The following is a 17,345-nucleotide window of genomic DNA, read 5'->3' as shown; positions in this document are numbered from 1 at the left end:
CTCTTTCCGTAGGTCAGACAACTTCCTTAAGTCAACAGACATCATATTGATCTCTACTGCTCCCACAAATGATGATGTCTCAATTCCCATTGATCGGTCTGCTATCCGAAACAAATCTTTGTCCAAGTAATCTTGAATCAGAGTCTTTTAATTCACACAATTATTTGCAAAGTGAGTCCATTTCTCGTTCCATTTACAATAATGTTTTCCTTTTCTTTCTTATTTTTAGGTATCTTATGTCTAGGCAGACAGGTCAAAAGCTGTTGATAACCCGACAGCTGCTTCGGAGCTTCAGATCCCAACCAGTCGGCTGTGATCTTACCTTCTCTCTTCTCTATGAGTATGCTTACAAAAACACTTCCAATCCTTTTGAACAAGATTCCTGCAAGCTTGGATCAGTTGTGCTTGAGGGTGATTAGAGGAAATCAAGTGAATCATAGCATGCAAACAATATTCCAAATCTGTTTCAAGAATGTCCTGCTTGTAACCCAAATCCCATGCCAAAATAAGGCCACGGTAGATGGCCCAGAATTCAGCTATATTCTTGGTTGTACAATCTAAATTCTCAAAAAAAGCAGACACCCATCCGCATTCATTTTAACAAAAAATACTGATAGGGGAAACCTTCTAACAAAAATATTCGTTTATTCTCGCTCATCCACAAGTTTTTCCCAAGACAAAACCTACTCCTAAGAAGTTGCTGGATCGAAGTAGTACATTATACATCTGCCCGCCAGCAGTAAAGGTGGTTCGATTCCCCTTATACGCGATGTGTCAGAAAAGACTGATTCAACGACATATGCCTGCATGTCGAGAGTGCACTCCCTCTCTCAGAGCTAAGGAAAGAGATAGAGAATTTATGTACTTTGTAGTTTCCTGTGGATCTATCGTATCGTTACTTCTCTCTGATTGTGATTTACCATGTGCCATACTATACCACTAAGGAAAACAAATAAGAACCAGGCTAGGCTACTCCTCTTCCGCTTTTTGAATCAACTTGTCCTTGTACTTGCCACTTCTGAAAACTTGCGAGCGAGTGTCGATCACTCCTTTTCTTGGGCAAGATCTGACAACTCCTGCCCAAAGATGGCGGGCTACAAATTCAGATTAGATACTGCCAAAGAGGCCAGGAACAAGCTTCCACTTTATCTAAAGAAAAAATCTCTTCCTTTCTCTCTTCCTGATCAGCAGATTCAGAGTGATTAGGTAAAGCCCCCATCTCATTGTACCAAAATAGAGATCTGATTTAAACGACCAAGTATAATATATGAGTTCGATCCATTAGGTTCTTTTTTTTTCAGAAAAGAAATGAGAGACAAGAAAACATCTTTGATTACGATTAAAAGGAATAATCTCAAATAGACCAAGATCCAATTTTGGGTCATTTCTTGGTGAACATGATCTGCCATAATCTCTTCGATCCCTTCATTTATGTGCCAGAATAGAGACAGATTTGGTAGGAAAGTGGAAGAGACCTTTTTGTATATGATAATCAAATGAAGTGGGAAAGCTGGAGTAATTTTTTGGAAAAGCCCAGTTCTTTTTGTCTTTGAGCTTTCATTCCTCAATCCACTGATTCCTTTATTCATATGCCTACCCACCAATAGATAGAGACGACTAGGAATAACTAAACCACGTATACAAAATTCCAGTACCGTGCAGCTGCTTCAAAGCCAACATGATGCTCCTTGGTCAGATGACCAAGATATTGGCAAAATAGTGAAGGGTGCTTGATAATATTCCATTCCATGAAAGACTGTGAATACTAGAGCCAGTGAAATGGTAGCTACTAAAGTGTAAACTACTCATTTTTCCTTCCCCGCGAGTATAGCATGATGAGCCCAAGTAACGGCAGCTCCGGATAAAAGGGGAATAAGGGTATTAATAAAAGGGATTTCCCAAGGATCTAAAACCGCAATCCCTTTTGGGGGCCAAATACCTTTGATTCTACCGTAGGTGCCAAAGAAGAATGAGAAGAAGCTTGAAAAAGAGAAAAAAAGAACATAACCTCTGATACGATAAATAGAATAAAACCATATCGAGGTCCTAATTTTATGACTTTGGTATTATGTCCTTTCAATATGGATTTGCGTAGAACATCGTGCCACCATACGAACATTGTATATAGGAGAAATATGAGGCCTAAACTGAGAGGTGTTGCACCTCTTTGAAATGAGTGCATGTACATCACACCTCCTATGGTTGTTTCCAAAGCTCCGAGTGAACCTAAAATAGTCCATGGACTTGGATCTACCAAATGATAAGAATGCCGCTGAGATTCAATCACAAACAACTTTTCCTCGGTTCTATGTAAATCCCCCCTTCACCCCTACCCCCCTAAAGTAGTAAAGTAAAGAAGGGCTCTTTGGGTCTAATTTGCTTTCTATCTGATAGGACAAATAAAGAAATAGGAATGGATGGGTCTTTCATTCTATTGACAGAAGTCTAACAAGAAAAAGACTATCTCTATTACTTTGAGAAGAGAATCATTGGTTTGACCGACGAACTACGTGGGAAAATAGACCTTCTTTCTTTGATTTGAAGCAAGATTTTTGGAAAGTAATAATTCCATTCAGTTCTCTTTCAGAAAACTTACTGGTCGCAGATTAGTTCATTCTGCGCCACCAGCGGCCTCAACTCAAAGGCGCAGGTTGATCTCTCTTGTTGAGGCTACATTCATTTATTCATATTCAACTTGACACGTGGGAAGGTCTTACTCCACTAGTGGCTCGTCTTGGTCTCGCTCTCTTCCTGCACTATTCCTCCTCACTAAAAAGAGCGATTGAGAATCTTGAGAACCTTTCTGAGCGTCTGTCTTCACGAGGTGATTGGAAAAAAAAGGAGTATTCATTCTTTTACAACCTTTCATTCCACTATTTTGATCAAATTAATTGCTCTTCCGAACGACCAAGTCATAATGAGATTAAAAATCGATTCTTTCTTGGCCGTGTGGAACATGGATTAGTATTATGTCATTCCTACAAGTGATGACCCACCCACGATTGCTATGTACGGACTTAGATATCAAATATAATATGTTTCTTTCCATTCCTTGTGAGCCACTTATTTCTCCCAAACAAGAGATTAAAGTCATCTTCCTCTTTTTTCCCAAGAAGTCAACGAAGTTACACCATTGGGATACTTCGAATAAACTTGAGTACATATAGGATACACCGGTGCTAAAACCTTTTCTCAAGATATCTTCCAAAATGTTGGGGTCGTTGCTCCAGATCTTGTTCTCATGGTGTGAAACCTGTTGGTTCCATAGTTTTAGAATTTTGCTGATCCCAAGTACTCCATATCTATCATTGTATATAGGAATATAGAAAGTAAAAAGGAAAAGGCACGACAAGAAGAATTGTGTGAAATAAGTGAATTTATCTAGTTGAGGCATTCTTGATTGATTGAGACAAAATGATTCCCTCAATACAGCTTAACTCCATCAAGCCTGTACGAGTAGTGAAGAAGTATAGAGAACTTTAGTTGGTTGTTGACCAACGGAAACATGGGATCATGGCTGGGTAATAGATTGACTGTCAAGAAGTGAAAGCTACTTGACTGGTTGGAAAGGGGGTACTAAAAATGGGCTGCTACTAATTAGGCTAGAAAGAAGACAGTAAGTGCTGGGTAAAGTGACTTTCTTGAATGGTGAGCTATCCTATAAGACTAAGAAGCGAGTAGAGAGAAGGATAACCTCTTTGAAAAGGACAGATCCGCTTGGCCGCTACTTACACATCTGGAGTGATGGATTGAACTAGGGAATGGAATTCAAGGGCAACGAAGGCCCTTATATAGGGCTTCATATAAGAATAGAAGAGATTTTCTTTCTATTAGAGCTCATCATGACCATCAGAACCTAGCTCCAGGATTGGTACGGGAACTGATCCTTCTATTCAAAGTTTTCTTTTTCCTCTTGAATGTAGTTTGTCCTACAGCTCGCTAAAGTGAAGGTTATTCAGTATTCTAAGCAAGTCATATGCTATGCTAGGAGCTAATAAAAGTCATGTAGATCCTCTATCTAAGGCTAAGGTAAGCAGAGATCTTCTGATACCCCTCGTTCAACCAATGGAGATAGAAAGGAGATAGAATAAGTCATCTTCTACGATTGGTAAAGGGATCAAACGACTTTGAGCTTTGGCATGTTGTACGCGTGGGAAGGAATTCCATTCAACTAGTTTAATGACCCTAGAGAGAATGAACGCATTAAGCTTGAAAGCATGAAATTCAATTGCTAGCTGCAATGACTGTCTTCTCTCTCTTTCATTTTCTAGTATTTGCTTTAGAAAGTTATTTAGAAAGATCTGCTTTTAACAGAGAGGATTTCCTTACATTACATATGAAATTTGAGTGGGGATTAACTAAGCCTAAGTTCTTAACCCGCTATGATGCGATGATGACTTTTTGCTTTGTTTCCCTTTCTCCTGCCCTGCCTTTGTTAGTCTGTAAGTCTCTAAAGGGAGTGAGTCACCTTAGGGATATAATCCGATGTTATCTTAGAGCTATTGACCCTACCCAACTAACTCTCTCTAAGTAAGAGCTCACCCTGACTTATTAGTCTTATCGAAGTCGATGAGGAAAAGAGAAAAGGTCAGTGCTCCTCCTGTGAGCGACTTCAAAGTGGGCTCCTTTCACTTGACTATTTATCTTTTTTAGGAGGGAGAGAATGAATCCACCTAAAAACTAAGGGAAGCCCGGAAGTATTTGAAGGCTGATTAAAAAGACGTGTACTACGAGACCACCAAGACTGATAGGCATTTCGACCAAAAGGGGCAAGTTTTCTTATAGGACCCATCCTCCCAACAAAAAAAAAAATTCCTTGCTGTGGAAAAGCTGTTCAAGTTAAAAAGCATAAAGGTTGAAGGAAATGCACCTTCTCCAATTAGAAGGGTACGGGACTCCTTTTCCTATGCAATTTCCTATGATAGGGTAGGGATGAATTGAATGAAAGACTACGAATGTGAGGCGAACCCACATAAGGAAAGAAATCAATCTAATCACTCTATTTCAAGCCTTAGAGAATCTGACTAAAAACCCTAAATTAGCGTATTCACCTCCCTCTGAGTCCGATTAGAAATTTCGGCGAGCTAGTGGGATTCAAGTATGAATTTGAATTTTCCTCATCTGGACTTATTACCATGATCAATTCACTACCAGTGCCCATGTGGCTGAGGTTATCCCAAAGTGGATCACCCCGATGACTATAATGGAAGGATAGACTTTCTTCAACTGCAAAATAGAAGCGGATTTTCGTTAGTGCATTAAGGTTGCAAGAACCTACTCCTAACTAAACAAAAACTCATCCGAGGAGCCACCATCGGTACTAGTCCAGGAGGTCAATACTAACGAGAGTCCCACAGCTACCCTAGTTTGTTAGGTATAACATGTTTTGATTAGGTTTAAAGGCTTGCAAACCATTGGAAGATTGAGTTTCAAAGGGATAATATTATTGTCAAAATCACATACAGCGAGTAAATTCATTTTAGAATAACCCTTTCCTTTCTCTTTCACTACTGCTTTATTATCGTCTGCTGAAAGTGTCTTAATTTTGATCAACTTTCTTTCAATCATGAACTCAAGCAATCCTTTACAAATTTGATATTTATGACCTTTGATATCAACTCGAATACTTGCTGCTGTACTACTAACCATATTCTTATTATTGATTATATTGGCCTGTATTCGAACTGTGCTATCTAACTTGTCCAACAATGTAGATACCCTCACAACTTAGGTGTCTTGAGTACAGTTGTACAACAACCCTAAGACATATATTATGATTGCCTCCAGCGTATATTGACCGAACTGATTAATAGTACTATTCTAAATATCATCGAGGAAGATATTTATATAAATAAGATTTAGCATTTATAAGATCCTTTCTTATCAATAGTTTGATTAAGTTAGGAATTTCATTAAATATACTACATTCATCAAATGGACTAGCTATATCTTCAATCTTCTTCTGTAACTCAAGTAATTCTTCATCTGATATGTCAATTGTATTATTAATGATCTCTTTATCCCTCTTATAATCATACAATAATTTCATAACATTATTATTTTACGTAGCTTTTTCTTCTTTATTTTTACTTTTACTATCTATATCCCTGTATAAATTTTCCCAAAACTCATTAATAACAGTATGATTAGATGTACTATATTCTTTTCTGAAGCCTTTTGAACAGTCTTAGTAGAGAATACTATTAAAGACCTAGCAAGATCACGTTCATGGAAATGTAATAAACCCGTGTGGTAAATCCTTCCTCGGAAGGTTTAGCTACGTCCTATAAGAACTTACTACAAGCCTGACTACCTACCTTTCTATCTCTTATTCTGATCTAGATTAAGGACTGAGTATCATCGCATAAGAGACAGGGGTCGGTGGGCAAGTGAGCTGATCTCGCCTTTGTTGATCCGCTTTAATAGAGTTGACCCTGCTATATCGCGATCGTTTATTCCCAAGAAAGAGAGAATAAAAAGCACACAAGGCGCAGATTCATGTCCGTTCCTAACTCCATTTTTTGTCTGAAAGAGAAAAAAATGGGCTTTCTTATTCTATGAGTCGAAGACAGCCTCGAAGCGCCAAACGAACAACCCTAACCAATCTCCAGGAAAGATCTAAGCCAAATAATCCTGATCGTAACAATCTTGAAGGAAATCAGTGGGACCGACTCAACAAAAAAGAGGTTTCTCTCTACCTCTACTAGCTGCCCAGCTCATAGAATGGATCGCTCAATAAGTGTTTGGGCATAGATAGCGAGTCCTATAGATAGAGGGAGTTTGGTTAAGTTTCACTCTGAAAAATCTCCTTTTATGTTCCTCTTCCATTCTTACTATCCTAACTTTTGCAAGGAAAGAAAGCTCTTAGCACACAAAGCAAGCAGTGAAGGAATGACTTCTTTGCTTTCAAGACTAGCTACTATACTGGTGAACACTCTTCCTTGTTCGTTTACCTTTCAAGTATGGTTTCAATCATGTCAGTGAGTTAGCCTGAGCCTCTCTGTTCTCCTTTCTTTACAGAAGCGGATTAGAAAGCGCATTCAAAGCTGCTTAAATAAAGCGTAAATGCACAATCAAAGGACTTGAAACATCCTTCATTCACTCTAGCGAAGCATTTCGATTCAAGATGAGCCTCCTGAAAGATGCTATGAAACCATTCATAGGTTTAGGGGACCCGCAAATTGAATGGTTCAAAAGCTGATTATGTATGCAAAATGACTGCATTTATCCCTATTGACATCTTGCTATGTGACTTATGTCACTTTCTCTACTTTCTCTGCCGATACTGCACGGTTACTAACCTTTTGACTCACAGCTTTTTTGGTTTACAGAATGGATCCAAGTGCAAATAACACTTGTCAACTAGTAAAGGACAAAAGTAAACTATAGGGGAATCTCACTCAGTCGAATTAGTGGAATGCCCTGCTTCCGGCTAAGTATACAGAGTGGCCGTTCATTCAACCCAGCAAAGCATTTCGATTCAAGCTGTCAAATATAGATTGAGAAGAGGCAGCAGGCAATGGGAATCAAACAAATCCCATCGCTCCAACTAACACATTGTTAAGCTAAACCTCTTTTTTTGCCGGATGAAAGAGTAGCAAATCTTTTCTTTGGTAGGAGTCTCTATATCCATTTCCTGATCCATAAAAAGATTCTCCAGTTGCATATAGACCAGGAACATACCTTAGGATTTTGGGGCCTGGGGATCACCTTTAGTGCGGACGCCGGTCGCAGGAGCAAAGCAATAAAAGGTATAGACGATGGAAAAAGCATCAGCAATGGATGAGACGGTAGCATGCAAGCTCAAGATCATGGGAAAAAAGTGGGGTTTCAAACCTCATACCAAGAGAAAGATTCCAAACAAAAAGAAGACAAGGAAGACAGCGAAAGAAGTGGATTTCGAACCAGCATAAACAAAGCAAAGAGCAGAAAGGTGCTTTGTACCTCATTTTGCTAAGTAACGATAATTATACTGAATCTCTCTTTCCAACACCCGCCGATCGTACTACTTCATTCTTAGTGTGCTGACCAGATACCCCACCCCGAGCTAAGAGCCATAGCAAGAGATATAGCATTGGCTGTAGGCTTAGTGAGCTCATAAACTGGTAAATTAATTTATTTGAAAGAGAAAGTCGGGTCTAGCTGATTTCTGAGTTGACCAATGATAGATAGGTAGGAATGGTAAGACCTAAACAAGCTAGTATTTGTTAGACAGTTCTTCTTTTATAAGCAATTCTTAATACTGGTCGGGCTCTCGGTGATAGAGGGGGATCCCATCGCTGTTGGAACAGATGATATAAGATCTTACTAAAAAAGTCTTTTTATGAAATATACGGATAGACGGTATACAACAATAACAATGGCAGCCAATTAGCAAAGATCAAGTGAACTCACTCAAGTGTACTGTACCAAAGACTGAACATTAACATACCTATAAAAGACCAAGCAAGAAGAATGTTCTCCTACCTTCCAAGGAACCCTCTTTCTAATAATTTTTCTCCAGTACTTATTGCCGTATTGCCTAATGGCCTACTTACTCTATTCTTCCTACAGACAAGTCCTATACTTAGCTTTCTTTGTTTCAACGGATTTGTTTTACGAGTGAGATGAAGCTATATACCAAAGAACGAGTGAACGAACTCTAGTTGCTCAAGGTTTCCTATCCTTTCCTGGATTTATGGTAAGGAGTCAAAGTATGTACTCAACTATATTATTCTTACGAACCAGTCCATCCTCTCCCTTATGGTCGAGCGACTACGTATGTTGGTCGAGCTACTACGTACCTTATGGTCGAGTATAATGAAGAAACTCTCCCTATATAAAGAGTATCCGCATAAGACCTCATACGAACTATCTCACTATCTCATTTAAAGTCTTTGTATGGAGAAGAAGGCTAGCTATACAGGGGAAGCCGAGAGAGTGGCGTGTACGGTACGGGTTTTGGTAGTGAAACAATTGATCTGGTAAGCTTAGGTTAGTGGAGTGGTAAGTTTATTTCGACAGGTTTCAAAGCTTCAAACTTACAAAACAAGACCTAAGGATTTTGGAGCCCTTGAGTTCTCCGCCGGTAATGGGAAGATGAGCTTCTCCATTGTAATGGTATCTACTCGAGGAGCCCCATGGTTCAAACCTTTGTGCACAGCTCTTTCCCTGGGTCTACCCTAACTAAGCCAGATTTGAGCTCCTACCTTTCGAAGGTAATACCAATTCACTTACTTGGAAAAAGTAAGGAAAAGAGAGTTTCACTTCGATTGGGTTTATGTTCAACCTACATATCATGCTATAAGAAAAAAAAAATAAAGCACCCAAGCTTGCTTCTTTCCTGATTCCCTCAGGTTCAACAGATCCCGCTCTAGCTAGTTCGCTTTGAACCATAGTTTTTCATATCCTTATTGGCTGTTATCCTCCATTCAATGATTATATATTGATGGATAAGGCTTTCTACGGGATCCCTATTGTCGAGTTACTGCGTACCTCGTAGAGTTCCCAGCCTGTCTACTTATTGGATAACTTATCTAGTCTTTTCTTTCCAAGACGAAATCCTACTAGCTTAGCACTATTGGGATTTTGGTTTTGCCTTAGACTTAGATTAAGCTAGGACGAACCTTCTTTCTTAAAAAGCTGGACTGGGCATCTCGCTTTGACGTCGGGCTATGTTATAACTTGAAACTTATTCAAAATTTACAATGACTGGCTGTACGTTATAAAATCCAACCGGTATGCCATTCATGCTTCTTTACAGTACGAGAACAGATTGACAGTGAAGCCACACATATCTTCTTGCCAAGATATCCTTTCCTTCTTAGACATGGAACTTTCTATCCTCTCCTTAGAGTTTAGTTACTATGTTTCTTGCTTGAATCAGTTGGCATTCCCCTATACAAAGACATTTTTTACAATAGCTATATTCTTAAGCTCTGATTCACTTGCACCCATTTTTATTGAATTTCTTGAAATAAGTCCGAAGGAGCTGGTACTCGGGGATGAGGCTTGACTAAACTCAGGAAGAGCCGCTATAAAAGAGAAAGACTTTGTATGTCTAGTCTTCTTACCGTGTCTAAGAGTTCTAAAAGTTTAAATTATTATACGTTGTTAATAATTCTCATAGTAGTTAAAAGAGAGCCTAATAGATAGAGTGTCTAAGTCTGGAGTAAGGGTAAGACCCTCTAGGGATGTTTTTGCTATTTTAAGGTTCCAGTTAATCTTGGTGGAAGGAAGAAGGGCTACTAGAAGCCTAGAAGAATACTGGAGAATGAAGTGACTTACGGGATTTAATAAAGCAAGGAAATCGGGTTTCAGGCTGTGAAGAAGCCCTTGGCTCCAAGACTAACCAACATCTTACGATGAGACATCGAGCTACATGGCAAGAGTCAATAAATTAGTGAACCTATGAGAGGCGCTTTTAATTCTTTTCTTTCTCCTGACACTCACTATCCTACCCTAATAGGAAATTTGTTGAAATAAGGAAACTTAGGCTGTTGTTGAATCAACTTAGAATACAACCGGTACCCACGTCACAATTAAAGAACTCATAGCATACATTTCATCCACATCCGGCCAGTTGAAGTGAAGATCAAGAAAATGTTCTTCAAAGCTTGCTAATAACCAAAAAAGAATTAGACTAGTGTAAGGGACTTCCTTTTAAAGCTACCATTTTAGACCAATGCAATCTATCAGGAAAATTAAAATTATTATTGATCAAGGCCAGAAGTCTCATTTCCCAAGAAGTAAGTCCGAAAAAAGGGGGGATCGAGGATAGCTTTCATATGCGTTCTTTGCAGTATTACTATAATGGGCTTTTAGAGAACTACTCTAATTGGATTTTTCTCCGTATTAAGCAGTTTTCTTTCTCAAGGCAATAAGCAAATTGATTGAATCCAGCAGTTAGGGAAGCCAGTATGCATATAGGAAGTGGTTAAGCTGTAGTAGAGTTGGCATTTGATTGCCCTATTGTTTACTTGAAATTTGACTCTAACCTTGCACTAGTATAAGACAATGGCCAAAAGCTATCAATACTAGGGGAACTCAGGAAGGCAAAGGGGAAGATTTTCCTTTATCCACCCGAAATAGGGCTATCAACGCTAATTGATCAATCCTTATTGAACTAGTGAATTCACCTATTGCCAATTATCCTATATTTTACTCTACTAGACAATATTAGTTGTCTAACCCTAATAGATAGGGCTCTTTATGAAGCCACTAAAACCCTCTCTATTTGAATCTTCTCCCGCATGAGACAAGGTTATGAAATAGCTCAGTGCTAGCTAAGGAAGAGTGTAATTGGATCGCATCCGCTTCTTGATACCTAACACAGATTCCCAAGTCTATTTAGAGCTTGGATTATACACCTTATTTCTTTATGTTGATGACAACAAAAAGCTATCCTACTGACTTTCTAAGGGACAGAGTGATGAAAATAAATCGTTACATTGAGTTACACTCATTTACCTATTCAGGGGAAAGAGAGAAAGAATAAGTTAGCTTCAAAGCAGCTAGCCGATGAGAATAAACAACTACCATTGTTGCTGACAGCTACACGGATTCACCATTACTTATGAATTCCTACTCATGCTCCTAGACAAACTGACGAAGCTAGGAAAGAAGTAGCTTGATGGAGAATGCTCTCTTCACTCCTTTAAGTCACTGACATTTCCTATTCTTAGCTCAAATTAGCAGGCTTGATCATTCAATCATATAATCATGCCTCCAGAGTGACTTCATTTCATATTATGAATCTGGGATTACCTGTTAGGTAGAACTAAGATCTACTATTAGATTCTTTAAGTCTTACCTTCTCTTTCAGCCGATTCAATCTCATCTATCTTACTTCATTGATTAAGCAGCCCTGAAATCACTTTACTCTCGTGCATTTTGAGTATTGTATTAAAGTCTAAAAGATAATAAGCATCTTGCTTTTCTTTTCGACGATATACTAAGCGCCAAGCCTACCTGTGTTCTGTCAACACCGATAATATAGTATATAATCTTTCTCAATATCTTTCTTTATTCTTTCCAGCTTTTTCTCAAGAAAGGGGAAATTGAATACTGAGAACGTAGGAGGTCGGTGGCTAAGAGACTGACTTAAGAAATTATGTCGAGTCGACGTTCGTCATGCTATATATCATTCCATTAGTTATCAAGTAAGAAGTATTCTAAAAAAAGAGAATAGTTAGGGGGATGATAATCTCTTACTTGTTGCTTGCTGTCTACTTTGCGAGCCTTCACTGCCCCGTTCTATAACTTCCCTTCTTTCGTCCATCCACGAGGATGCAGAAAGAGAAAAAGGGGCAGCTATCTAGTGGGAGTCATTTTGGCTGTATTCCACGAGGTCCCTATGGACAAGGGGACATGTGAATCATCACTTTTGGGCGCAGGCAGCCCTCCACCATCTATCCCATTGCATTCCATAATCTCGTTTTGCACTGTGCCGTATCATACTAGATAGATCTATTGAGCGAGAGAAAGGGAGAAAACTTTAATTAGATATTCTTTTTATATTGATAGGGATCCCCATTCATTCCTAGATTCTCGTCACTATAAACTTATTGTCCCTACCTAACTACATGGTAGTGGTCTAGAGAGTACAATTGCTAGAGCACGGGAGAATTTTTAGTAATGATTTCAGTAAGAGCAGCCAGATGGACTACTATAGTGAGTCTAATGACTACTAGAGTAAAGTCAAAAGGTATGGTATAGCAGCCTTTTCGAGCGAGCCTCTGGGATCTCCTGTAAACCCCCATGATATGGTAAAGGGAGGATATTAGGGGAAGCAGTGAGTGGAGATTCCCCTGCAGAGAGCCGGCTCAGGGGAGACCCTCACGTCCGGTTTGGAGGGTAGGGATATCCCGAACCTTCTATCATTATACCTTTGGAATGTTACTTGGTTCAACTCTATTTGTGACCTTTTCTCATATGTGGGACTCTCTATCTTCTTGGGTAGATAATCGACCATCTTTCATTTGGATAGTGAGTAGTTTTTATATTAATAAGTCAAGTCAATAATAATAGAACTGGAGGAGTGAAAGACACTTGACTGGTTGGAGAAGAGCGAAAAGCCAGGATGGCTCGTAAAGCAAGCAATCCGTTATATGGGTGCCAACTCCAAGTTCCTTCTCTTTTTTTTTTTTTTCAAGTCACGATCAGAATGATGACATTTTTTTTTGCTTTAGCTTTAGAAAGGAGAAGGGAAAAGGCCAATTTGAACCACCATCCTTCCCTAAAGATTCGGTTAGTGTGCATAGACTTCTACTTTCCTTAGGCGACTTTCTTGCCTTATGAAAAGAATTTCATTTCATTTTCCCAGTAATTTTGGAAAAAGACCACTTCCTCCTTGAAGGCCTAAGGAAGAGCCTATTCATGTGCAGTTGATTCTCGAATGAAGCGAAGAATGACAACGACTCTCTCTTCCCAGTTGTAGGCGAGGCAAAAAAAAAAACCACTAATGCCCCTTGCATTTCCCTCTTTGAGTTGGCCTATCAAAAAGAAAAAAAGATTGAATGCGCTAGATGTCTATCATTTTTTCAAATTACTGGTTCTGGCTTAGAGTGAGAACCTATTCCATAACTTTACTTACTAGTTATCTATCGAGTGGCTTCTCTACCACTATTAACAAGTTCAATCAGAAGCCTAGAAGAAAGACTGTACTTAGACTGCCAACTGCAAGATAAGAGAAAAGAGAAAGCAAGCCGGAAACTTTGTACTTTATTACCAGACAGAATGCCTTCCTCTGATTCTTAGAATGAGAGTGAGCTTGCTTCTTCAATACCGTAGTCTTAGTCTAGGAATGTGCTAGTAAACTGTAGCAAAATCACTGGAAATAAGAGAGATGTGAGTGTCAATCATTCTGTCAGCATACTCAAAGAGTGCTTTCCAGAAGATGGAGAAGGAGAGAATGCACTTACAGCTTCTCTCTCATATTCACTTTCCAAGGCATGACATAGATAGTAGATAGTCAGCTCTCTTATAGCCAGTTACTGCGATTGATTGGGGAGAGAGTGCTAGTACAACTGCCGGTATGGGTATGCTAATAGATAGAGAATCTTCCAGTCCTAGAATAAGAAAGTAGCTTGTTTGCCGTACTGGCTGCTTCATTGAATGTGTCGATCTGTATTCTATATAAGGATTTGATTTGCATCCTTGTCTGGCAGTTAGCTAAGCGAGAAGCTGTGATTGAGAAAGCCCCGCCCAGTAATGCCTCTACTCTACTAGTCCTAGTACTAGATACTAGATAGATAGGCCGGTCACCGATGGCATAAGATCTTTCTCTGCTTGTCTAACTCAATCCAGATAGCAGCAATCACTCAAAATAGTCATGGAACACTTACAAGTTCAGATTGAAAGATAAGGAAGGCAAGTCAAAGCGGAAAGAAAGCTTAGTCGGAGCAGTAGCCAGAGAAGCAAGAGCAGTATGACTAAAAGTGGTCTCAGGCATTCCAACTGCATAAACTCCAGTCTTATCTATGTCATAGGTTTGATGATCTCTAACGCACACAAAACCAATCTCATAACTTTTTTTGCAGGCAGAAGAAAAGAAAAAATGAGCAAAAAAAAAGTAGAGCGAGGGGGAGGAAGGATCTACTTGGAATTGGCTATCAGTGAATCCCAAGTATAACGTAGATAGAGGAAAGAAAATCTCATATATGCCGAAGGTACATCTGATACCTTTCTTCCAGGCAACTATGACATAGATAGACAGATGCGAGTGTACTTCAGGAAACTAGCTAGCCTTGCCATTCGGATGAAAGGAATATCATCCTAATGAAAGCCCGATTCTTCCCTTATCAATGTTTGAAATGCCTGGTTGTGCCAATTTCCCTTGTTGATAATATGAATTTTATGCCTGGCGGAAACTCGGATCTTATGTTCTTTAGATGCCCAGCTTATCTGCCAGTTGTCTGGTTGTAAAAGGAAGAGGTTAGTTCACAACTCTGAAAGTCAAAGACGAAGCGAGGAAGGCAGCTACAGAGTAGCAGATAAGGAAGAGATTTAGGAAACTTAATTGACCTACCAAACTCTAAAGTAAAAAAAGGGTACCACTTATTTGGAAACTCAAAACTTGCTGGTTTCCAAGCGAAACTCGTTCTACTTTAACACAAGGGCCAGTGTCCAACATTGAATATGGAATCTCTATTTGTGCACATTGGAGAAAGTGATTTGCTAGTGAAATTGGTCCATTGACACCTATAATTGTTTCAACCAAGGCCGAGCACTCTTCTCGAATTTTTGGATGCACTCTCGCTTTAAGTAGCTTCAACCTCTATGTGGAAAACTTTCTTATTGCGAAATGAATGGCATTCTAGAAGCTCTCACTCAAACAAGGGCTTCCTATACTGTACTAAACAGAATCAGTGGACATAGAGCATGTCCCCCTCCTGATAGTTCCCCTAGCGGGGGAACTATCATAGCGATTTGTTGCTCCTTATGCCTGGTTCCGCTCAACTCCCCGTTTAGAGCTACCCTTGCCTAAAAGTGGAAGAGGTAGCTTACTAACCTACTAGCGTAAGTAGTCTTATCTGAAATCCTCAGGCGAAAAGACAACAACAAAGTAACAAGGTTCTGAAAGAAAGATAGGCCTTAAGGCAACTAAAGCTAGGAAGGTAGGTTAAAGTGACTAGTCTTTCTTATCCGAAAGCAAGCAAGACAACAAGGGAGGTTTTAGGCAACTCACTGGTTTCGAGATGGGTTTCTTTGCGGGTGTGTCCACTTGTTTTCCTATTCAAGTTCTGGTTCAAATAGAAGAAAGCTCAGATTCTTATTGCCACTACTTAGCATACAGTGATTAAAAGGTTAAATGATTCATTTTTCTTAACTTTAGATGAGTTAGGTTCTTTATGTAAATAAGCCAGGCAAAAAGCGTACACGAAAATTCTAAATAATATGTGAAAATCGAATCATCGATAAGATGTTTATCAGAGATATTTTATTATGGGAAACAATCAAAGGGCTCATAAAATTCAAAACTTGAGAAGTAAGGGAATATCGATGGCCTTTGTTGAACAGAGAGAGAACGGACGGCAAGTGACTTTGATCTCATGCTGGGGAGAAAGGAAATTTACCTCACTTCTTATAATTCTAGTTAAACCCACAACAAAGCCAGTGTTGCTTTCGTGGGATCAATTGCTCGTTTTTGATATAGAACTGGATAATCAAAAACCATGTATCTTTTATTTTCAAATCGAGCGAGATAAAATATTGAAATGGGTGCTAGCTTGAAAATCATCGCTGAACGAAGCAAGGCTTTTAGTTAAGGCCTCACCGGGCTTTCATAAAGCAGTCTCTCAACAATCAGTATTTTTTATGAATAGTAGGGCACTGAGGGAGAACTTATCGATGACAAAAAAGATGAGGTTTCTATTGGAGGGTCCCTGACGCCCCGAGTTAAATGGAATTGAAAACACTTTTTTTATATTTCAAGGTGGTATCTCGAAAGTGTTACTAGTCGGTTTAATCATGGAACATCCAAAAAGCCTGGTCAAATGCGAACATTATTATTAGAAAAAGATGCCGTAGAACATGTTATTGAATTGAGTGAGAGGTCCCTTTCTTTCCTACTACTGAACCTGGAAATTGTGTAGATTTCTTTGCTTGAGATTCCCTAAGTAACCAAACCAATCCCTATCATTTCACATGGAAAATGGTTTGTTTTGAGCGTTTGAAGTGGACGAACAATCAGCGTATGTAATCGAGTTTGATTCCATCATTTCTTTCTTCCCAGCAGTGCTAGAAACTGTTTTCATGCGTCTTGGTTGTTGGTGGATAAAAAAACCCACCTGAAAACAAAGATTCTATTTTCAATACTTTCAAAAGATTGAATGAGAGTTGCCTTATTCAAAAGGAATTGATAGGATTTTCTCTCTCCGATTATCTCCTACAATAAGATAAGCGGTAAGAAGCAAAGAAGACTGTTTATGAATAGCCCTTTTCAGTTCCAATGCACGGAATTGAAAAAAAGACTATCTTTCTTTCGGGGCCATAGATCAGAGAATTACCTCTTTCAAGCTTCCTTACAGGCAGAAGAGTTAGCAAAGGAACATAAAGCCCGATCTAGCCAATGAGCAAACATGTCCTCTTTCGATTCAATATTTCTTTTAACACCCAAAAAATTATATGCCTCTATAGTAGCCTGCAATGGAATGCAGCTATTTCTGATGGATAGCTATGTTAGCTAGGCTACCTACTTGATTAGGGTTTCCATCCGAACTAGTTCCTTAAGCAGGAATGCAAATGAAATTCTGTGGTATGGTATCATATATAAGAGAAATCTTGCTTTTACGAGTGATCTTGCTTTTAGATCTTGCTTTTAGGAGTGATCTTTCACCTTTATTGAGGAGATATGAAACAAGCTT

General features: G+C 39.1%; 1 protein-coding gene and 1 pseudogene across 1 annotated transcript; both read right to left on the bottom strand.

Moving 5' to 3' along the window:
• Positions 1 to 1,585: 1,585 nt before the first annotated feature.
• LOC124899646 lies at positions 1,586 to 2,851 on the bottom strand (annotated as a pseudogene).
• Positions 2,852 to 2,923: 72 nt separating this feature from the next.
• Positions 2,924 to 3,409, bottom strand: LOC124899374 (putative ATP synthase protein YMF19). Its single transcript, XM_047414111.1, has one exon. It carries the CDS (start codon positions 3,392 to 3,394, stop codon positions 2,924 to 2,926), a length of 471 nt encoding a protein of 156 aa, XP_047270067.1. The 5' UTR covers positions 3,395 to 3,409.
• Between the last annotated feature and the right edge of the window lie 13,936 nt (positions 3,410 to 17,345).

Source organism: Capsicum annuum, chromosome 6, assembly GCF_002878395.1.
Source record: "Capsicum annuum cultivar UCD-10X-F1 chromosome 6, UCD10Xv1.1, whole genome shotgun sequence".
Classification (NCBI taxonomy): Eukaryota; Viridiplantae; Streptophyta; class Magnoliopsida; order Solanales; family Solanaceae; genus Capsicum; species Capsicum annuum.
This window is presented reverse-complemented; position numbering and strand designations above follow the sequence as displayed.